General features: G+C 46.1%; 1 protein-coding gene across 1 annotated transcript in view; it reads left to right on the forward strand.

The window, feature by feature from the left end:
* The window catches only part of SLC14A2 (solute carrier family 14 (urea transporter), member 2), a 52,522-nt gene extending 31,745 nt beyond the window's left edge, over positions 1–20,777 (forward strand). The window contains exons 10-19 of the mRNA XM_006889215.1: positions 4,165–4,290; positions 6,349–6,431; positions 7,796–7,955; positions 8,844–9,033; positions 10,406–10,534; positions 11,353–11,545; positions 14,460–14,607; positions 15,274–15,408; positions 16,997–17,046; positions 20,577–20,777. Coding sequence (XP_006889277.1) covers positions 4,165–4,290; positions 6,349–6,431; positions 7,796–7,955; positions 8,844–9,033; positions 10,406–10,534; positions 11,353–11,545; positions 14,460–14,607; positions 15,274–15,408; positions 16,997–17,046; positions 20,577–20,777 — 1,415 coding nt within the window. The remainder of the gene's footprint in view (positions 1–4,164; positions 4,291–6,348; positions 6,432–7,795; positions 7,956–8,843; positions 9,034–10,405; positions 10,535–11,352; positions 11,546–14,459; positions 14,608–15,273; positions 15,409–16,996; positions 17,047–20,576) is intronic.
* The last annotated feature ends 2,786 nt before the right edge of the window (positions 20,778–23,563 follow it).

A 23,563-nucleotide genomic window follows, 5' to 3' on the forward strand; every position in this document is an offset into this window, starting at 1 on the left:
TAGATAGATAGATAGATAGATAGATAGATAGATAGATAGATAGATGATAGATAGGAAGGTGCTTTTTAAATTTTGCTTTATGTGTAGCTGGGACTCTAAGAATTCAGTCTGTCCTTCTTTCCTGAACACTGAGCTGTAGCAGAGGTTGGTGGCCAGTGTGAAGGTTCAGAAGTTGAAAGTGAACCACTGGCCTTATGCAACCAACTCTGCCCCTTCCTGTGTGAGTGGACTCTGCCCTCTGTCAGCATGTGCCCACAACCTTTCTGTGTTACTGTGGCTGAGCCCTCACAGGAAAGGACAATGTGTGATATCTGAAGGACCATCAGCTTTCCTTCTTGTATTTCCTAAAGGCAACAAGTGGATGTTCCTTCAGTTCATTCATCAAACAGAAACACTGTCTTTGTATTTATGGGAATTAACCCAGGTTAGTAAATGTCATTGGTCATGAATGTCCAGGACCAACCTCTGGAATAAAAAGAAAGCTCCCTTCTGGTACGAAACAGGCCTGTGCTGTACATTACAGGGCCACACTGGAATAGGAAAGATTGCAAATGCATCAAAGGACCTGAGTTCAGTGCCCAGCAATGCCATGGTCATGAACTGAACAACTTAGATGAGTTGCTTATGTTCTCTGTTCAAGGAAAGTAGACCATGATCCTGAAGCTCCCACCGGATTCTGAGCTTGTGGGACTCAGGTTAGAACATTGCTCTTCCCAGTATGTGGTTGGGGAGACTGGCTCTTGGCGTATGAGAAGGATATCAGGGGACAGAGAGCGGGGACCTGTGGACGTGAGAATGTAGCGAAGACAAGTGCTATGGAGACTCTCACTTTTATCAGGTGATAAGATAATACTCCCTCAGGGCTTATCCTTCAGTTTGAGCTCTCCTGACAGGTATGTCCCAGGACTGCGGGAGACTTCCTCAACCGCAAGTGTCACTGCTCAGTGCTGACCGATGGACAGGAGCTTCTTCCCATCAGGACCCTACAGGGAAGATACTCGTTCATGTGTTTTGCTTTTCAATCTGAGAGTATAGATGAGGTCTTTGTCCTTACTCATAGAGTCCTACTCACTCAAGTTTGGAAAAGTGTTGGTGGTGGTGGTGGTTGTTGTTTGGCGCCGTCGAGTCGTAGACGACTCATAGCGACCCTATGAATGAACAGCCTGAGCACTGTTCGTACACAGAGTTTCTGGAAGCAAGCCATTTCGGAAGTGGATGCCGCTCCTGCTTCCAGGCTTGATTTAGTCGGGAAGCTCCAGCCAACACTGTCTACCATGGGTGCCCATTACCACGATTGGCACATCACTGTCACAGTCTTCAGCATCACAGCAACCACGAGTTACCTCTGTACAGCAACACACAGACCAGTGCTATACCACCTAGAAGAATGTTTGACAGGAAAACAATTTGAACCATTTGGGCTTAAGGCCACCTCCTGGCTCAAACCCTAGACCCAAGCTGGCTTGCCTTGCTCCCGGGGACAGAGCAAACCTGCACGTCAAACACACGCCCGGAAAAGCAGTCAACTCCAAAAGCTTGCCACGATCCCTGCGCTCACACCACCATGCTCCTTCTGGCAAGGAGAATATCCCTGGTAAAGTGTAGGGTTAACAAAAACTTTGAAGTCCCTCCAAGGTGACAAATTGACACAACAGCCTCAACAATGGGCTCAAGCATATCAACAGCCATCGAGATGAAGCAGGGCCAGCCAATATTTCCTCCTGTTGTGAGGTTCCCACGATTCAGAGACACCAGGAAGGTGTTCCACGGAAGCCAGCTGTTGGCCTTCTGAGCTTTGCTGAAGTACCTTTAACATGGGTCGTTTCTATGCGCTCTCTCTCATTGTCATAAAGTCGAAAGAAACAAGTCATAGCTGACCCATCAGCTGATCTTCAGAGGCTGTAAATCACATGGGAGGAGATTGTCTTTCTCCTGTGGAGCAGCTGGTGGATTTGAACCACTTGTCTATGAGTCGGCAGCGCAGCTCTTTACCACTAGACCACCACAGCTTCCTAGATTCTCCTATGATTTCAAGCTCTTATGTGAATCAGTTAGGGATCTTATTTTAAAAAAGAAAAAATATCTGAGTCCTCAAGCCCCTGGCACTGTCCCTGAAGCTGTTTCATGCACCACATTCTGAAAAGCAGAGAAGGATGCCAGGAAATCGTTTCATGCATCCATTTCAGTCTTTTAGAGGTAGCATAGTCCAGCCCGTTAGTGTGAAAGTACTATTGAAAGGGCCAAGAGAATTCACTTTGAAAGCATGCGTATGTGATGCATTATAGTGCCACATTTTCTGCTGTTCCAGGGAGCCCCAGCAACCTCTAACTCTAGCGTGTACCTGCACTGCAAAGCTCATACTCCAGAGACCAACCATCCTGCCATTCCATAGACTTGGAAGGTGCCCTTCAAAAACTCATTACTATCAAGTCAGAACAGACTCACGGTTAACCTGCCATTGGATTTCTGAGGCTGTGTATTCCACGAGAGAAGAGTTGCTCACCTATATCAATAACTCTAAGAAAAAGAAAAATAAAGTGATAATTAGAGGGAAGTTGTCTGGCACCATCGAATGGACTCCAGCTCGTACTGACTGTTTATGAGAGAATGAAGCCTTGCCCATCCTTCACCATCTTCACAAGCTCTGCTGTGGGAACAGCTGGCATCTCCAACTCGATCCATCTTGTTAACGGCCTTCCTCTCTTTCACTCACCCTCTATCTACCAAGCATGATGCCTTTCTCCAAGGCCTAGCCCCTCCTCATAACATGCCCGTATTATGTGAGATAATTATGCCATTCTCGTTTCTAAGGAGCATTGTGGTTATACTTCCTCCAAAACAAACTTTTTTGTTCCTTTGGCAGCCCATGGTATACCATAGCGTAACCCGTACTCTTTGCCAGCCCCACAGTTCAAAGGCAAGAATTCTTCTTCAGTCTTTCTTATTAGTTGTTCAACTTTCACATGCATATGAGGTGATTGAAAATACCAGGGCTTGTGTCAGACACCTTAGTTTTCAAACCTTGTTCTTTAACATTTTAAACAGGATTTTGGCAACAGATTTTCCCAATGTAATAAGTCTTTTCTGCTTTCTTAACTGTTGCTCCCATGGGTGATGATGGTAGCCCAAGTAAAGTGAAATTTTTGACAACGTCAATCTTTTCTCCCTTTATTATGATGCTGTTTCTTGGTCCATTTGTGAGAAGTTTCGTTGTCTTGATGTGGAAGTGTAATCTGTACTAAAGACTTTAAGGTTCATCATTAAGTGCTTCAAAGCCTCTTTCTCTGGCTGCAAAATTGTGTTATCTGCGCATGACAGGAGATAGAGGGGAAGGAGAATTTAAAAAAAAATCTTCTCAGTTATTAATAACATTATCACTATTAACACTGTAATTCAATATAGAAAGACTTTGCAATTTTGTTAGTATTTTCATAACCACAGAAATATTTTACCAAAGTGGTCAAATAATTGCTTTTGGTAAAACATTCTTCTGGGTCCTATAGCCCTGGTCTGTCCACTTGCTGTGCAGAGGTAACTTGTGGTTGCTGTGAAGCTGAACACTGTGACACTGATGTGTCAAATGCGTTAATGGTTACCCGTGGTGAACAGTGTTTGGTTGAGCTCCCCGATTAAAACAAGCTTGGAAGCAGGAGTGGCATCCACTTCCGAAATAGCTTCCTTCCAGAAACCCTAACCCGGAGAAAGGATAAAAGTCAGACAAGTGTTCAGGTGTTTCGTTAATACGACCACTATGAGTCGCCTACGACTCAACGGCACTTAACATCAACAACATGAAATATTTAGGCAAGTTGCAACTATATGTAGCACATGTCATTCCTCAATGAAAATTTATAAGAAACACGACTGGGGTTTCTGTGGTGGCCTGGTGCTAAGAAGCTGTGCTGCAATTCCAAAGGCACACAGTTTGAATCCCTCTGCAGGAGGAGGATGGGTAGTCTCCTGACCTGAAGCCTCATTGACCTGCTAGAGGACCCTTTGGCATCAGAACTGACTCAATGGTGGTGGTTTTGATCATTTACTTACCCAGCTTCCGCCCTTATCTCATCTCCTGTCCAGCCTCTGTGTGTGATAACCTTCTGCTTCGGCTTTCTCTGGGTGGGGACCAGGGTGGGACACTGACCTTTCTCGTTTTGCCCCGGCTAGGCAGCAGTGGGGAGCAGCCACCAACATCGGGGGGCCCTAAGGCCAATGAGGGCTCAGAGGCCGTGCGTCCCAAACCCAGGAACGTGTTCCACATCGAGTGGTCGTCCATTCGGAGGAGGAGCAAAGGTGTGCACGTCCTCCCCTCGCTCTCCATTTCCTCATCTCTAAAATGGGACCATGCAGTGCCATTGGGTTGAGCTCATTAACACAACTGATTCCTGATCAAAGCCAGCTTTTTGGGGTGTCTAGACTCCCTCTGCATGGGAGGTGAGTGGAGCTGGTGCAGCTGGTGGCTTTCTCCCAGTCGGGGTTCCCTAACTTAGTTGTGGCTTTCTCCCAGTCGGGGTTCCCTAACTTAGTTGTGTTTTTGAAGTCACCCAGATCTCACCCTAAAGACTCATTTGATTGGTCCCAGAGCAGCCTGGATGAGCATCAAGGTTTTGTAAAGCTGTCCCTAAGAGTCTAATTTTCAATCAAGTTGAAAGCCTCTGGTCTGGGAGACTAGAGATAAAAGGTTCCCACTTAAGATAGCGATGAGGGGCCGTAATGGGAAAGGAGTGAAGGGACCATTCAAAGAGGAGCTGGGAGGGGAGGGCCAGGAACGTGGGCTTGGACTCTAAGAACACAAGCTAGCAGAGTGGAGTGGGTGAGCACCCCCTAATCAGCTGCAGCTGCATGAAAAGCCAGGGCTGCAGGACAATTGTGTCCCACTCTCCATGCCCATTCTGGGGAGCAGAGACATCAGAGTCACCCCACCACCTGGGAAATTCAGACTCGGCACCCTTTTTTTACAAGGTCAATGTCTCCTGGGTAATGCATCTAATGACCTTTCATCCAGTTGTATTTAGACTGAATGATTTCACACCAAAAAATCAATCAGCCCGTGCTTGGACCTGGGATGGTTTGTAGGAATGCCACGGCAGGTGAGGAGAGCATTACAGATGACCCTCTGGCACAGGAGCTTGGCTTTGTCAATGCCTCAGGTATGGGATAGAAGAGAGAATGGTTCCCTGGAAGATCAGCAACATCCCTCCTATGTCATCTGAAGATCTTGGCGGGGGCTGGTAGGGGCAGAGGCCTGCCATATGGAAGCTGGCCGGAGTCCCTGTGGTGCTGGTTGGCACAGGGCGCCGCAGACAGAAGCAGCCGCCGTACCTGCTTCGCGCTCCTAACCTTGGTGAACGGAATTCCAAGGCATCCTCTCCTCTTCCTCATGTCAAACCTTCCAAAATTAATTTGCTCCTCTTGTACAGTGTAAATCCACAGCCACACTAGTACTTGAAGCCCCTGCTTCTGCAAAAAAATACAAACACAGTTGCCTTTGATGAATCCATCCCTTCAAGTAGCTGGAATTAAATACCCATTTCAGACTAAAATTACCCAGTCAGCAGAGCGCAGCCTGACATTCTTACAGTTGGCCACTGGAGGGAACCAGAGCATCAAGACTGAAATTCCAAAGGCCAGCTTGGGCGCCTTTGCAGATATATTAATTATCTAGTTAGTAGGAGTGAGTAACACACTTGACGATCTTTTACTAGAGTCTTCTGGAATGACAAGGGTATGCCGAAACTGTTTAAAGTGACTACAGGGAAATCACTTGCCCTAATTTAATGCAACTAGCAGCTGCTAAAACTCCAGACATATATTCTAAAAATACATACATACATAAGCTCAAAACAGCTCACATTTATATAGCTGGAGTGTGGCATTGCCACGTTCAGACCGTGCATGATGCAGGCGATCCAATACTCTATCCTCATAAAGTCAAGGAACCCAGCAAAGCCCAGGTATTCCTTGTACCCCTGCAAGTTGCTCAACAGGTGCAAGAGAGAGAGCCCTGAATCAGGGATCATGGGTGACCCACTGATCCTGAAGCTGTTGTTTCCTCATCTATAAAATGAAGGGGTTGTGTTAATTCCTAGATTCTTAACTAAAGGTTATTGGAACCTATGAAGCCCTGGTATCTATAAAATACCCAGTTTATATGAGTCCCCAAAGGGGTCTGTGATGAATAGAAAAAAAGGGTCCTTCCAGGTGCAAGATTCCACGGTTCTGAGCTTCCGCAAGAAGAATAAGAAATGCTAAATATTCTAGCTCCAGTCTTGTGAGGAATTAGCTGAGGGATGAGGGACCGGACCGGGCAAAGCTGTTCTAATTCATGATGCATCTTTTTTCTGACTCCAGTGTTTGGAAAAGGCGATCACCAGGAGAAAACCGCCAAGGACCCATCTCCCTGTCAATACCGGAAGGCCACCCTAGAGCTGCTTGTAAGTATCTGGCCAAGATAACGCCAGCCCAAAGCCGTCAAACTCATCCCAGTTCCTAGTGCCCCCCACAGAACGATCCCACAGGGTGCCCAACACCGTCAGGCTCCATGGCAGCCGACTGCCACATCCGTCTCCCTGCAAGCAGCTGGTAGGTTCAAACTACTGACCTTCCGGTTAGTAGCTGAGGGCTGTAACCACTGTACCACCGGGACCCTTCCCTGTTAGTTACCCCAAACAGCACTCGAGGTCTCTAAGCCTGTGGTAGAGTAGGGAGCTGACAATCAAAAATAACCCTCTGATTTAAGGACATTTTCCTTGACTTCCTATTTTTAGGAAAGTAACTGGAACAGAAATAACTTTTTCATCATTTTCTATGTAAAGATGTTTCCCAGCCCTTAATTTCATTGATTATCAATCTTTCTCTAACTGTACAATTCCAAGATTTAAAAGCTAAGCATGTGATAATTTTTCTTTAAAAAACCCAGAATCTTGGCATATGCAATTTCATTCCTTTATGCTTGTTTACATCTAAATGTTGAGACTAGACATGCTGGAAGTGAAAAGAGATACCATATCCTGGAAGAAATAGGGCATAGGAGAATTAATGAGATATGCATTTGTTTGTTTTTTTTAAAGAGTCTAAACACCTATGGTTAAACCTCAGTTCTGAAAAAAAACAAAAAACCAAATCTTAGTTCTGTCATCGGGTCTTTGAAGACAAATGGGAACTCTGTGCTCAAGTCCTCCGCTTAGCTGTAGTATTTTGATACAGACAGGGCCTAGTTGTGCCTTAGCGTGACTGTTTGTCTAAATTAAATGAAGTAGCCTGTCATACAAAACAGAAAACATTCTAATCTACAAAAAGGAACCTGGTGACACAGTGGTCAAGTACAATGCTGTCAACGGAAGGGTCACGGGTTGGAACCCACCAGCTGCTTTGTGAAGAAAGTCTACTTCCAAACTCACAGCCATCATGTGGATTTCCCCCTTGAAGTGAAAATCTTTACGAGACAAAACTTTCTATATTCCTTGCTCAGAGCAGCTAGTAGATTCAAACCACTGACCTTTCCTTTAACAGCACAATAGAACACATACACATATGCCACCAGGGCTCCTTCCTACAATGATTGTAGCCTGGGAAACTCAGTGGGGAAGTTCTAAGCTGCCTCTATCCAACAAGGTCATATAAGTTGAGCCTGACTCAATGGCAAACTATAATCTATAGATATAGTGAGCTAACTGAATAGCAATTCCCAGCATCCAATGTGCATGAGCTGGGGCAGTGACTAACCACGCAAGTCCCCTTCTCAGTGTGAGGACCACAGACTGTAAGAGCTGCTCCCCCATCTCTTGTCCCTGCACAGGATCTGGACACCATGGAGGAGAGCTCCGAGATCAAGGCGGAAACAAACACATCCAGGCTGTCCTGGATCCAGAGTTCCGTGGCTGCCAGTGGGAAGAGGGTCAGCAGAGCCCTTAGTTACATCACCGGAGAGATGAAGGAGTGTGGAGAGGGCCTTAAAGGTACAGGTCCTACAAGAGATGCCCCGGATCCTATCCCGAAAAGGTCGCCTTCAATGAGCCTCCCTGCCACACTTCCCCCCAGACTAGTTCCACTGCCATGGTCTCCAGAGAAAATGGGAGTTCTGTGTTTGTAGCAGACGTGCAGTCTCTAGAGGTGGAAACACCCGTGTGTTTATGAGTTCTCATCGCTGAACACGAGAGCTGCGCACTGTGGAAGAGCACCGTCAAGGTTCATCGATGGGCACGCCTTCACACTAGGGTTCTAGGTCAGCATTATAGAAAGATGCCCTCTGAATGGCTTGCAGGAGAACCACGTCTACTATTCCAGCAGGTTCTCATGCTCAGTCCATAGGTTTGATGCATCTCTAAGCAGCAAGAATAACCCCCTTCCAAGCCCAGATCAGCTTTCTAGAAAATCTATGTCACTACCACAGATTGGGATGGGGAGGCAGAACAGATAGATCGGGGAACCCCAGCCCCACTGCTTGGAGACCAACCTCAAGACCACGCTTGGCTGGCAAAGGACGCAGAGCCGCCTGGGTGGTCACTGTCCTCTCTGTTTCCATTTCAACCCTTCCCCTGGTGGCTGAGACATGCTGGCAGTGTAGTAGGTTAAATATTGGACTGCTATCAAAAAGGACAGCTGTTCGAGCACACCACCATCTGCATGAGGGAAAGATAGGCAGTGCCCTTCCATTAGGATTTACAGCCTCAGAAATCCAAGAGGGTTGCAATGAGTCGGAGTCGACTCAGTAGCAGAAAATTGGGTTCGGTTTGAGGTGGCTAATGAAGATGGCGGGTCCCTCCTCCTCACTTGGCCTCCCTCCCAGCTGTCACACCTGGATAGTGCAGTGAGCAATTGCCGACGTCCTGCCCTGTCCCTTTCAGACAAGTCCCCCGTGTTCCAGTTCATCGACTGGATTCTCCGGGGCACGTCCCAGGTGATGTTCGTCAACAACCCGCTCAGTGGCATCCTCATCGTCCTTGGCCTCTTCGTCCAGAACCCTTGGTGGGCCATCTCGGGCTGTTTGGGAACCATCGTGTCCACCTTGACAGCCCTCATCCTGAGTCAGGACAGGTAAGTTCCAGGGCCACCATGCCTGGAGACAGAGGGTGTGGCATGTAATACCAGAGGGCCCTTCCTGTGGAGACCAACACACGCGCGCGCGCGCGCGCGCACACACACACACACACACACACACACACACACACTCACACACTCACACAGAGTTGTGTCCACTCCTCCAGGAGAACATCTTGACTGAAAAGGACTGCTCCCTCTGCTTATGCTTTTCTATTATGGACATACGTATGCATAACACAAAACTCAGTGACATTAATTACTTTCACAATGTGTGCAACTGTCATCACAATTTCTTTCCAGAAGTATCATTAACTCAAAGAGAAACTCAATGTCCCTTCAGTCATAGGCCCCTTCTTCCCAACTCCCAGTCTCTGATACTGGAAATCATGATTTGAAAGACCTGTTTATTTTCTCTTGCACTAGTAAACTTTAGAGAGCTCTAGTGGGTGGTGGTGGTTGTTGTTAGGTACTGTTGAGTTGAATAAGACTCACAACAGCCCTATGAACAATGAATCTGAGTTCTGTCCTGTCCTGTGCCATCCTCATCACCTCTGACACACTTGAGCCCATAGCTGCAGTCACCACGTCAATCCATATCATTGGGGGTCTTCTTCTCTTTTGCTGACCCTTCTACCTTTCCAAGCATGTCATCCCTTTCCAAGGAATAGCCTCTCCTAGCAACATGTCCAAAGTATGAAAGATGAAACTTTGCCATCCTTGCCTCCAAGAAGAATTCTGGCTGTACCCTTTCAAGATATACACCTGTTCATTCTTTTGGTTGTTTGTGGGATATTCAGTGCTCTTCTCCAACAAAACTCAAAGGCATCAGTTCTTCAATCATCCTTATTCATTTTCCCACTCTTCGGTTGGCTTAGCAGTAAGGAATTGCACTGCAAATGTAAAGGTATACAGTTTAAATCCAGCAACTGCTTTGGAGGAGAAAGATGGGCAGTCTCCTCCCTTCAGATTAACTGCCTCTGAAAATTGGATGGATCAGCTATGGGTCAGTTCCAACTCTATGGTATACAACAACAACAACAAAAAACATTAAACTTCTGTCTGTGCAAGTGACTAGATAGTTCACAAAACTGGGATGCATGATATTTGTCCTCTGGTGTCTGACTTACTACCCTCAGCCAAGTCGTGCATGGAAGAGCGTTGTCTGCTGCTTGTTGGGTGGATGTTCTAGAGCTCATGTGGTGAAGGGAACCGGGCCCTCTCCCTTCCCAAGGGGTGGTTTGTTTGAAGGTACAGTCAGGCCCCATTAGAGAAAAGTCCGAGGTAAAAGGACCATTAGAAAGGAAAGATCCCACATCGGACCACATGGGGAAGCCCCTCACCCGTCTGTCTGTAACCCTTTGCCCAGATCTGCCATTGCTGCCGGACTCCACGGCTACAACGGGGTGCTGGTGGGACTGCTCATGGCCGTGTTCTCCAACAAAGGCGACTATTACTGGTGGCTGCTGCTCCCTGTCATCGTGATGTCCATGTCCTGGTGAGTCTCTGACCAAGGCTGTGAGTTCACACCCACGGCCGCAGCCCCTTTTATTCCAAGCCAGTTTGTGAAAACATGATTTGAAAGTCGTGTTTACTTAACCTGCATGCACATTAGACTTATAAAATCCCCTGAAGTCACTATTGCCCTACTGACAGTATCTCATTACCCATCATCCTTCACTTCAGTTGTTGTTATGAAAAACTAGATACAAGATAATTTCTGGATACTCTTTTAGGGTCTAGAGAAACTGAGGCCCACATAGGTAAGGGCTCTATCCAAGAGGCTCAGCTTGTGAGAATCTCTTTGTCCTTCCTCACCCTGCCCAGCTTTTCTGAGGGGACTTTTGAGCAGACCAAGACAGCCCGTCGGCATCACAGGAGACAGGCCATGGGTGATCTGTCACACGACACAGTGACATAGATGCATGGCATGCCAGCTCTCCCTCACCCTCAGAAAGTGTGAGGCCCTCTGACCACAAAGCTCAGCATATTTGGCCACTCAGTGGACATTTGTTGAGTGAATAAATGTGCTTCTCTATCATCCCCCTATCCCTCCTCCCTCCTCACACCTGTGAGTGAAACCATGTGACTCTGGGACTTCCTGCCTTTTAACCTTCCTCCAGGAAGCCCGGACAACCCCTCCTGTCACTATGCTGGGACTCAGAGAGGAGGCCAGTCAGACTCAGGGACGATGTCCTCACTCTGCCTTTCTCTGAAAGGCGCAGGGAACCCCCTTGGCCCCAGTCAGGCCTTGACCACCCCATCAATGTCAGGTTCAGGGGTTCCTTGAACAGCATCTCCTGTGCTCTGTCTCAGCCCCATCCTCTCCAGTGCCCTGGGCTCCATCTTCAGCAAGTGGGACCTTCCGGTATTCACGCTGCCCTTCAACATCGCTGTGACCCTCTACCTGGCAGCCACTGGCCACTACAACCCCTTCTTCCCCACAATGCTGCTGCAGCCGGTCTCCGCAGTGCCCAACATCACCTGGTCAGATGTCCAGGTGCCACTGGTAGGTATCACTGGGGGTAGCATCTGTCCAACATCGATTTTAAAGTGGCAGTTACTGATTTATCAGGTCAGACATACCATGAATAATCATTGTCGGTCGCTGTGAATTCCAGCTCACAGTGACCCCTTCAGAACAGAACAACACATCGCCTGTTCCCATGCCAGCTTCACTATTGTCCATCTACTCAAATTCACGACTGCAGACATTGAGCCTTTTAAGCATCTTCCAACATACACAGCCCCTTCTTCCAGCACTCTGCTGGATAATACTCTCGTAATCTATAGTAATCTATAGATTTTCATGGACTAGTTTGACCTGGTGGTACAGAGTTGCACTACGAACCCAAAAGTACATGGTTCAAATCCACCAGTTTGTCGCACAGTGGGAGAAAGATGGGAAATCTCCTCACAGGGGATTTACAGCCCCTTAAAAACCTATGGTAGGGTCAGCTCTGAGTCAGTTCTTACTTGACAGGACATAAGTAGATCTGCTAAGATCTGTCCACCACAGGTGGCCTATATCTGAAACACAGGTGGTACAGCAACATGCAGGCCACCAGAGGTGGTAAAGGGGATCACAAGTAGTAATTATTAAGAATTCTACAATGTGAGGCTGACGACATCAAAGACCTCTTAAATGCCACTTGTTTGTTTGTTTGTTGAAGAGCTGAAATGACCACCTCTGGTCGTCACCTGCTATACCACTTGAGGGAGAAACTGTGGCCAGGTTTTTTTTTGGGTTTTTGTTTTTTGTTTGTTTTTTTTTTTTTGTGGCCAGGTTTTAAATCCTGTCTGGACCCACACAGCTAATTAGGCGCAGACAGAATGCTCTAGCCCTCAGGTCTCTGACTTCCTGCCCGAGTTCCTTCTTCCTTCCTTTCTTTTTTAAGGTCTTTCTGGTGCTTTTCTCCAGCCTTCATGCACCTCCTGCTGTGACTGCTTTCATTCAGTCACCTGGGATAATGAAAGGTGCACACCTCACACCATCCTTGCACTCCACAAGTCTCTGCTTCCACCTCTGGTGGCTGGTCCAGCCCAGGATGCAGGAGAGCTCAGAATGAAAGCACAGGGATGCCTCCGCTCAGAATCGCATCACGGAACAGCAAGCATTTTTACTAGTATTGCTGGCCTGTCTTTCTGGCCTCTGGCAGTCACCAAAGCAAAGCAAATCAGCACATAGATGCAGGCCCATTAGCTTTTTATCCAAATGGGTGTGTAGCATGTGGCCCCCTACTGCCCGTGAGCTCGAGCTCACCCTGCCACTGCCTTATTGGCAACCCACCCTCTGCCCGTATGCAGTTGGGATTTGCTGAAGGAACTTTCTAGTAGAAGATGCATGATCTCTCTCTCTCTCAGCCTTCTACAGACAAAGGGAGCCCTCAGCAGGAAGCGAGGGCTGAGCCTTTGTTTAGAAAGAGAAATATAGGCCTTGGATTTATCCTCCGTGATCGTGTGAGAGGCTCTCCATGCACCAGACCCCACACCTCATGCTCCCAGAGCCAAAGGGAAAAAGAAAAAACTCACCCCATGGAAAGCCGTGAGAGGCAAGATTATTCAATTCATGTGCTCCCTCAAGATGATGTAAGAATAGAGTGTTTTACTATATTTTTCTTGTTTCTTGCCCCATATTCAAGTAAAAGGTTATTTGGGAACCATGTAAAAAAACAAACAAACAAACAAAAAAAACCAAAATACTACAATAAACTTTAGAACTACAAAGTTCCAAGACTAATAAGAAAGAAAAAAAAAAATCACTTTTGGGTGTGTTTTTCGTGTTGGGGTTCTTTTTTGGTGGTTTTTTTGTTTTTTTGTTTTTTTTATATTGCCCAACAGAGTGGATTGTGGGTATGATTCCTATGTTGTTTGTTTTGACTGTTGTAATTAGAGCCTTGCATCTCAGGGAAGCAAGTGCTAAGTGCAGAGCTAACACTCCCGGGAGTGCTGAGGCCTGCGCTTCCTGGCTCCATGGCCTTGATGATCGCCCCCTTCTGAGGATGAGGTTTATTGACAGCTGAGCTGTGCAGTTGCTGTCTTGCCTCAAACTCTCTCCCTTCCTGCTTTTTTTCCACCCCTGGTGGTGCCAGAACTGCCTCCTGTTCTTTTCCTCCTGAAAAGGGGAGACTGGGCTGAATGTGTGAGGCCACCAGGATCTCCTGCCTCTGTATGTTCTAACCCTCAGCCTGAGGATGCTTGAAGTACATGATTTCTCTTCCATGTCACCCCTGGTTGTGCAACAGACAACGTATTGAACAGCTCAGCAGCAGTTCTGAAGGAGAACAATGTGGCCATCTATTCCAATAAAGACTACACCCTCGGAAACCTAATGGGTTCACTCTAATCTGTAAAACATAGATCCCCACTAGTCAGCAATGGGCTTGGGATTTGCCATTCATCTTTTATAACTAGCTTTTTATAAAATCAGTAAATGATAAAAAAGTTTTTAAACCCCAACTTTGATCAGACACTATTACTTTACTAACAACTAATCCCTCATTTGAAAGGTCTTTGGTTTCTCTTCACTGCAGCCATGTGTTGTTGATTACCACCTAATCAAGCACAACTCATAGCAACCCTAAGAACAAAAGGCCTGAGACATTTCCATAACTATCAACATTCATCAAAGTTCATGGAGTTTCCAGAGTTTAGGAAGTGCCTTACTATACTCATGTTTCTAAATGAAGGATACACACATAGAAAACTTTAAATAAGTGAAGGACACTGCTCATTCTAACCCTTATAGACTCTAAGAATCCAAGAGTAAGATAGTGAGCGTTGTGTTCTTTCTGGAGTTAACACATTTGAATGAAACTTGTTGCAAAGTGTGGGTGTGGAGGCTGGGTGCCGGATCTTCTCCTGCTATGACACAGTTACCCCCTTGCCCTCACAATAAACATATGATCCTGTCCAATCTACAGCTTTTGAGAGCCATCCCTGTTGGAATCGGCCAAGTGTATGGCTGTGATAACCCCTGGACTGGAGGCATTTTCCTCATCGCCTTGTTCCTGTCATCGCCTCTTGTCTGTCTGCATGCAGCGATCGGATCCACCATGGGGATGCTAGCAGGTCAGAACCATCACGTCTCTCTCGGGTTAGTGCCTGGAGCCAGCTCTGAGCACTGGAGTGGCATGGATCCTTCATCACCTCCCTACCATTCCTGCAAACTCTCCTTCCTTCTGTGTGCCCTGTTTTGCCACTTATGGTGCCAGTGCCCTAATGCTCCCTGGACCGAAAGCTGCCTTTAAGGAAAGCTTTGGCAGTAGTCATTTACACCTTAGTATAAATTTTAAGTCTGTTGAGGAAGAGCATTTTCTTCCAGGCATGTTTCTATTTTAAGTGTTATCTCTAATGAAGATAAGAAGAACTTATTATCCATTTAGAGAACATTAAGATATCAGGAAAGAAATAGAGGTCTTTTGGAGGTGTGGGGGAGACTGTTTAAATCCAACCTCAGAGTCCTTACTCAAAAGACCTACTGCTCATACGAGCTTGCATGCACACTACTAGTATGCGTGGGACTCTGTGGCCATTTGTTTCCTTTTTCATCAAATAGGTATCAGAGGTCCTGTCTATCACCAAGGATAGCACCTTCTGAGCAAATAGCTATCAGAGATCCTGTCAATTAACAAGGATAGCACCTTCTGAGCTCTTAGCAATCAGCCAGGAGGCCGAGGGGCAGGTAAGAGCCCATGAGCCACAATTCAGCATTTTCACTTGCCTTCTCCCCCACAGCTCTCACTATCGCCACACCCTTCGATGCCATCTACTTCGGCCTGTGCGGGTTCAACAGCACCCTGGCCTGCATCGCCATAGGCGGCATGTTCTACGTCATCACCTGGCAGACCCACCTCCTCGCCATCGCCTGTGGTACGTCCCACAGACAGAATTCCCTTTCCACCACCGATGATGCCTGTGTCTACCCCACCAAGTTACTCTGTGAAAATGCTGCTCATTCTCCAGAGATAAACTGGAAGAACTCTTTGCTTTGAAGATTTTTGTTGGAAATTTTTTTTTAAATGCTTCTGAGGCTAGTTGCTATGGAGTCAATGCTGGTTGATTCACAGCAATCTTGTGTGATGTACAGCAAATTCATGTGTATTAGAGCTCAGCTGTGTTCCAGAAGGCTCCATGGCTGACTTGTCAGTGGCATATTGCCGGGACAATCTGAGGTGCCTGTGGGGGTCTTCCAGTTATACCAACGGGGCTCCTTCTAAAGGTGGTAACTGTCACCAGACCCACTGCCAGCCAAGTTAGTTCTGACTCATAATGACCCTCCATCCAGTCTCCAGGGCTCTAAATCTTTATGGGAGAAGACAGTCCACTTTTCTCCATGAATTACCTGGTAGATTCGAACCACCAACCTTTCAGTTAGCAGCCTGGTATGTAACACACTATGCCATGGTGAGAAGCTGCACTACAATCCCAAAGGCACACAGTTCGGATCCACCAGCTGCTTCACTGGAGAAGAATGGTCAGGTTCCTCACGTGGGACTGACTGCCTCTGTAAACCCACCAGAGGGTCAGCTATGGGTCAGTTCTGACTTGGCAGCAAACAGTAGCATCAACGACGTTACCAGCAGAGCAGCTGTCATTAAGGTCTGAGTCCCTGAGTGGTGCAAATGATTGACCCTCTCGTAACAGCCAAAAGGTTGGAGATTTGAGTGTATCTAGGGATGACTTGGAAGAGAGGTCTGGCAAACCACTTCTGAAGAAATTAGCCCCGTGGAAGCACAGTTCTCTGACACACACAGAGTCACCATGATCAAGTGGCAGCAGGGTTTTATTGTGATCGTTAATATCCTAGGGATGACTCGATGCTTTCAGTTGAGAATAAAGGTTCAAAAGCAAAGTACAAACACACTGACCCATGAAATAGACCTCTTGCTTCTCACTGGCATTTGTTCCTCCCGGAGGACACCTGGCCATGCCTGCCACCAAGCCAGAAAGATAAAGCAATAAACATATTCCATGTTCCCTCAGTGTCTAGAAGGCCACTCCTCTCTGGAAACCCATTTTATGTTAATAACTTGGATGCAATATTGCAGCAGGGAGTACTGGGGTTCCCGTGCCTTTACAGAATAGTGAAATTTTCATTTATGGTTTATGGCTAAATGTTCCTTTCCTGGAATGCAAGGTGGTGGGACCCACGAGAACAGTAATAGCTGGATTCTGGACCTTTTAACAAAGTTTGTCTGGGGTCTTAGCTGGGCCAGCATCTGTGTGGAATTTAACATGTCTCAAAGCTGCCAAACATTTCATTAAAATTAATAATAAAAGAAAAGATAAAACAAAGCTGCCAAGCAGAGCAAACATAACTCAAGGGGCTTACTTTTCTTTTTTTTCTTAAATGTAGCAGACAGCATTTGTGGACTAGCATTGATGGGGAGAGAATATGTAGGCTAAAGTGGAGGGACCATTAGTTACTGGAATGTATCTCTTTTTGGTTTTTTCCCAGCACTCTTTGCGGCCTACCTGGGTGCTGCCCTGGTGAACATGTTCTCTGTGGTGAGTCTCTGAACAAACCCAAAGACCTGCTGTTCACTCCACTTCCCAGAGCCTGTTGCTCCCAAACCCTCTTCCAGAAACTCCCCCAGCTCCTTTGTCTCATTTCAGCTACCCTCCTTCTCTCCATACTCCCCAGACCTAAGAATTGGGTCCCTCAAGTTTAAATGTCAACTGTTGGTCAATCAAATCCCCTTGTCAAGGGCCAGTGGAGCTCCTTCTAGAAAGTTAATTTACAGTTCATCATCTTGTAAAGCAAAGATTTAAATAGCACTTGAATTGTTGATATGTTTATAGAGTGTGAGCCAATATAGCAATTCTCAAGTAACTGGCACAATGCCAGTCACTTTGGTGGATGGCAAGGAATTTACAGGTATTACTCCCACCTGCAGTGCTGGGGTCCTCCTTCTATATGGGGCTCCCTGTTGGGACAACAAGGACTCATGCTTTGATTAAAATCCTTGTAACCTAATGTACCCTGAAGTATGTAGTGCTTGGAATCAAGTCCACAGTAATCAAAATTTGACTTTGAGTCTATCCCACCTGAATTTCAAAATCATATCAGGAACAGATTTGAGGCTTTGGACATTAATGAGTGAAGACTAGATGAGCTGTGGGAGGATATAAAGAATATTATCCAGGAAGAATGCAAAAAGTCATTACAAAGACAGAGGAAGAATAAAATACCAAGACGGAGTCAGAAGAAGCTCTAAATATTGAACTGGAGCTCTGAGAAGCCAAAGCAGAGGGAAGAAATCAAGATATTAAGGAGTTGAACAGAAGATTCCAGAGGGCAGCATGCGAGGACAAAGTAAAGTCAGAAAATCAAAAGGGCCGAATTCATTCAGCATTTCTTAAGCTGAAGAAACTGATGAACATATTCAAGCCTTGAGTTGCATTGCTTAAGGATGCTTTGGGCAGAAAGTTAAATGATCCAGGAAGCATTAAAAGAAGATGAAAAGAGTATACAGAGTCATTGTACCAAAAGGAATTGGTGGACACAGAAGAATTTAATGAAAAAACATATGAGCAAGAGCCTTTGGTGATGAAGAAAGAAGTTCAAGCTGCTCTGAAAGAATTGGAAAAAAAAATAAAAATAAAAAAAGGCCCCAGGAATTGAAGGCATACTGATTGACATATTTCAACAAACTGATGCTGCCCTGGATGTGCTCACCAAATTGTGCCAAGAAATCTGGAGGACAACCACCTGGCCAACTGACTGAAGGAGATCTATATTTGTTCCCATTCCAAAGAAAGGTGATCTGATAGATGTGGAAATTATTGAACAGGTATAGGTATCACTGATATCACTTTGAAACAAGATTCTGCTGAAGATTATCCAAAAAGACTGGAATGGCACATCAACAGAGAACTGCCTGAAGTGCAGGCTGGATTTAGAAGAGACCATAGCACTAGGGATATTATAGCTAATGTCAGATGGATCTTGGCTGAAAGCAGAAAGTACCAGAGGAATGTCTCTCTGTGTTTCAATGACGATGCAAAGGCATTTGACTGTGTGGATCACAATAAACTGTGACGGCTCTGAGAAGCATGGGAATCACATAACACTTGATTGTGCTTATGTGAAACCTATACTCAGACCAAGAGACAGTCATCAAAAAAGCACAAGGAAACACTGCATGGTTCAAAATTGGGAAGGGTGTTCATCAAGGATGTATCCTAGCTCCATATTTTTTTCAGTCTATATGCGGAACAGATTATCCGGGAGGCTGGGTTCTATGAGGAGGAATGTGGCATCAGGACTGGAGGAAGACTCGTCAATAATCTGCATTATGCAAATGACACAACCTTTCTTCCTGAAACTGAGGAGAACCTGAAGTGCTTGCTGCAGAAGATCAAGGATTGCAGCCTTCAATATGGAGAAAAAAAAGATTCTCACCACTGGGCCGACTGGCAGCATCATGACAGATGATGAAGAGATTGAGATCGTTGACAGCTTCAGTTTGCTTGGCTCCACAATCAACACCCTTGGTATCAGTAGCCAGGAGGAAATCAAGAGATGAATTTTACTGGGAACATCTGCTGTCAGAGAGCGCTCCAAAGTACTGAAGAGCAACGATGTCCATCTGGAGACTAAAGTGCACCTGAGACAGGTCATGGTCTTTGCAATTACTTGCTAAGCATCAGAAAGCTGGACAATACAGCTGAGGAGGCCAGCGAATCCCTTCCCTGACTGGGAGTGTGGGAGTCAGCAGGCGGGGAAAAGAGGAAAAAGCTCTTGGTGAATAAAACCTGAACAATTAAAAAAAAAAAAAAGAAAGCTGGACAATGACTAGGGATGAAAGAAGGAGAATCGATTCCTTTGAGCTGTGGTGCTGGAGAAGAGTATTAAATATACCATGGACTGCTAGGAGAATAAACAAGTTTGTCCTGGAGAGGGTGAAGCTGGACTGCTCCTTGGAGGCAAGGATTCTGAAGCTCTGTCTGACATATTTTGGACATGTTGCAAGGCGGGATAAGTCCTTGGGGAGGAATGTCATGCTTGGGAGGGTGGAGGGACAGCGCAGGAGAAGACCACCCTCGATGAGATGGACTGATTCAATCACTGGGGTAATGGGGATAGGTGTGTTGGAAACAGTGAGATTGGAACAGGCTAGAGCAGGGTTTAGGGCTGTTGTACATAGGGTCACTATGAGTCACAGGCAACTCCACAGCACATAACAACAACAAGGAAGAGATGGTATGATTTGATCTACCTCACAACTAAATTCACAGGCTCTTTGTTAGCAAGCTCCTGACTCAAGCTATCTCAAAGAATAGAGAAAGATATTTCAAAAGCTCAGGACATCTCAGGGAAATGGTGAAGATGGAACCACAACAGGGCAGCATCATGAAGAAGGAAGCGAGGAGAGGGAGCATCTTTGGAGAAGACACCTACCTCAACCTCAAGCTTCCTGGGACTTGCATGTACTATCTCTGCCTCCCTACACTTCCCTGACTCTCTCCGAGATGGGTTTCTTCTGCTGCAAATGCCCTCAAATGATCACCTAGTCTGGTTCTCTAGATTTTTCCATCCAAGGACCCTCACATCATGTCTGAACCAAAGCTCTGTGTTCCTTAATTCTCAAGAATGTCTACTAGGCTAGATGATCTTCCTGTAGGAAATCTACATTTGAGTCAAATGCCTCTCCCTAATCCAACCAGCTATGACCAAAGACAAAAAGGGTCATGGGATACAAAATGGCTACCAAGGTGACTTCTTCAGAAGAGGCTGATGGGTCATAGAGTTGGAAGTAGAGCCTGGTCAGGCAGCTCAAGACAGGCTTTCTAAATGCAGGCATATTACAACAGAGTCCCAGTTGGTGCATTTTGAACCATGTCTGTTCATCTGTCACAGTGCAGACTGACGCCACTGGTGTGATTTTATGTAGGTCAACATTAAGTAGTATCCTTAGTAATGCCCAGAAGAGTGCCCCCCAGCCCCACTATAGATCTACTTGTGATTGATGAGGTCTAATGAAAGAAGTGCAGTGTCTAATGCAATCATGACTTCTCTCGTGTTCTCTCCCTAGTTTGGATTACCACCCTGCACCTGGCCCTTCTGCCTCTCAGCACTCACCTTCCTGCTCCTGACAACCAACAACCCTGCCATCTATAAGCTCCCACTCAGCAAAGTCACCTACCCGGAGGCCAACCGCATCTACTACCTGTCTCAAGAGAGAAACAGAAGGGCATCCACCATAACCAAGTACCAGGCCTACGATGTCTCCTAAGGTGCCCCTTCCAGAACAGGGCACTGGAAAGAGCTTTCGACAGACTGACCAGCACCCCAACCTAAAGGACACTGTCCTGTGATTCTCCTCCCAGACAAGCCTACACCCCACTTACCCCCACCTCCAGATCACCACTCAGGCACCTCCCTAAAGATGCACATTGCTTATTGAAGATATGGTTACTTTAGACTTTAGTCCCAGAACAAACTCCATAAGGGATGCCCCCATTGCAGAAACTCCCCTTTCTGCAAAATAAGCCCCTTCCCCAAGTAGAAGGCACTGAGAAGGGAACAGAGAAGGGGCCATGACCTTCCAACTCAGTCAACTGGTGTACACATGCTGGAAGGCAGAAGTCCTGGCACACTCTCCAGCTCAGCCTCTGCAGCGTCCTTCCTAGATCTCAGCCTCTCTATTTCATTGATGGCATGACAGGGTGGGATCCACCGTCTTCCACATCAGAAGCTTTGATTCTCTCTCTCTCTGGGCCCCCTTCCCCTCTGGCAAACTGATGAAATGAGCATAACTAGCCAGGGGCTACTTTAAGTAAAAGAGGGAAGGTTCCCCAGAGACAAGCTGAGAGTGTGGTAAAAGTTCTAAAGAAGTTTGTTTCTGAGTCTGTAGATTCAGGGTTAAGGTTCCAGACCCGTTGAAAATGCCACCGTGCTATCCTTTGTGTAACAGAAATATTTCTGGAAATGTCACGAAGACTGTCTTTTTTCAACATTTAAACCATATTTTAAGCAAATGTGTTGCTTTGGTGATATTCACAATCATGTTCTCATTAAACCATAATTCTGCAGGTTGGTGTTGGAGGGGTTTATTTTGGCTGTTGGTTTATATATCACCTCACCCACTTGGGGAAATTTCTACAGTCAGGAAGATACCTGGAAAGAGACAAGGATAGGATGAAAATGTTGAGCTTGATTTGTCTGGGGAGTGCATTGTTCAGAAACAATGATGGCCACAGGTTTATGTTTTAGTTAAAGCAACGATTATTAAGAAATCATCCCTTTTAAAGTGAATAATTGCTTGACCATGTAACCCTGAAATTATAAATCCAACCTCTCGTGAATAACTACTAACTCTCCTAACCTGGGCATTCTGCTTGTAGATTTGAGCTGCTAAACCACAGGCCCTCTCTGGCTGTGTGGACATGGCCCAGCTTCCCCACCCTCTCCGCAGAAGAGGAGGACGTAAGCCTCTCCTAGAGACACAATAGGACCTCTGGGCCGTGTACTCACAGCTCAGCATGACAGGGTGAAAAATACATACATACATACATACATACATACATACATACATACATACATACATACATACATACATAAAATGCCACCCAATTAATTCCAACTGTCTGTTGTTAGGAACAATCAAGCCAGCACCAAGTTACAGTGACCCTACATCCAACAGAATGAAACTTCTCCTAACCCTGTCCATCCTTGCTGTATCTCAGCTGAGCTGAAGCCACTGCTGTGTTCACTGTGTCAGCCATCCTGTTGAGGGTCTTCCTCTCTTAGCTGGATTTTTCCAAGCATGGTTTCCTCCTCTTGGGCCTTCTTTTTATTACAAAGTTCCATAAGGATCCACACTCCATAGGGTTTTATTTTTTTTTTCCCATAGGGTTTTAAAGGGGGCAACATTTCAAAAGCAGAATAGAGAGTTTTGTATGTGAGTTTGAACCATCAATCTTGCAGGTAAACACTAATCAAAAATGGGAGGAGAGGAGAAGGAGGGAGAAACTCCCTCTATAAATGGGACTACAAGGTAAAAATTACGCCAAAATCCATCCTTTCAAAATGGCCAGTTTCTACATTTGTCCCTTTCTTTTCCCTAACCTGCATCTCTGCCAGCTGCTGCCAGGCTAAGAGCCCAGGTCTGCATGTTCCCGAGGCAGATTCTGTCTCACCGAGTACGGATTTTCCAGAAATATGAATGCTGCTCGCTGGAAACAAACCCTCCTCCCACAGAGGGGTCCAGGCACACTCCAGAGGCTCTCTGAGTTAGCAGTCACACCTCGAGGCCAACAAGGTCTGGGGCTGTGTTTTTATAGCCGTCGAATTACAGCTCTCTGAGGAACAAGCATCCAGAAATTGCACCGGAAGGCTGTTTATGCTCACGGCGCACTCAGCTGCCCCGGAACCTCCGAGTGCTGACATGGAACTATTAAAGCACCAGTTTTCATATATTTTCCACCAAAGTGTTATAATGTGCTTTTATTAAGAACAGGAAACCCTCCACGTGCTTGCTGTTCTGGATTATTGACCACTAATAAAACCCATTAACCATGCTAAGTGTTTCAATATCCTCACCTCTCACGCAAGCTGAGTTAGCCCAGGATTGCAAACAAGATGGAAAGAGGTGGGGTAAAAGTATCAGACCTATGAAAATTGCCATGTCTGCAGGCTTCACACAGGCAGGCGTTCCAGACGAGCATTCCAATTAAGCATCAAGCAATGGAGCATTAGAGGGTGACTCAACTCCAAGTTCACTGGCATCACATTGCTGCTTGAACTTCTTCATGGCGGGAGTGTTCACGCTATAGGAATCAGCAGGCTAAAAATAGACCCTTCCCCCATTTTATTTACCAGCACACCACTGGTAGATGAATTTGATGGGGAGAAAAATACAGTTATAAGACTTTTGATCAATGTCTGGGGCCAAAATATTCAATCCAGTAATGTTATACAGGTGCTGTTCCTCTAATGAACGCAGCGTGTGCTCAGGCTCCGCTCAGCGGCAGTGAGAGCCACTGGCTGTCAGATGCTGAGACCTGGGAGTCAAAGCAG

Source organism: Elephantulus edwardii, unplaced genomic scaffold (assembly GCF_000299155.1).
Source record: "Elephantulus edwardii isolate Elephantulus edwardi_28Jun2011 unplaced genomic scaffold, EleEdw1.0 scaffold00076, whole genome shotgun sequence".
NCBI lineage: Eukaryota > Metazoa > Chordata > Mammalia > Macroscelidea > Macroscelididae > Elephantulus > Elephantulus edwardii.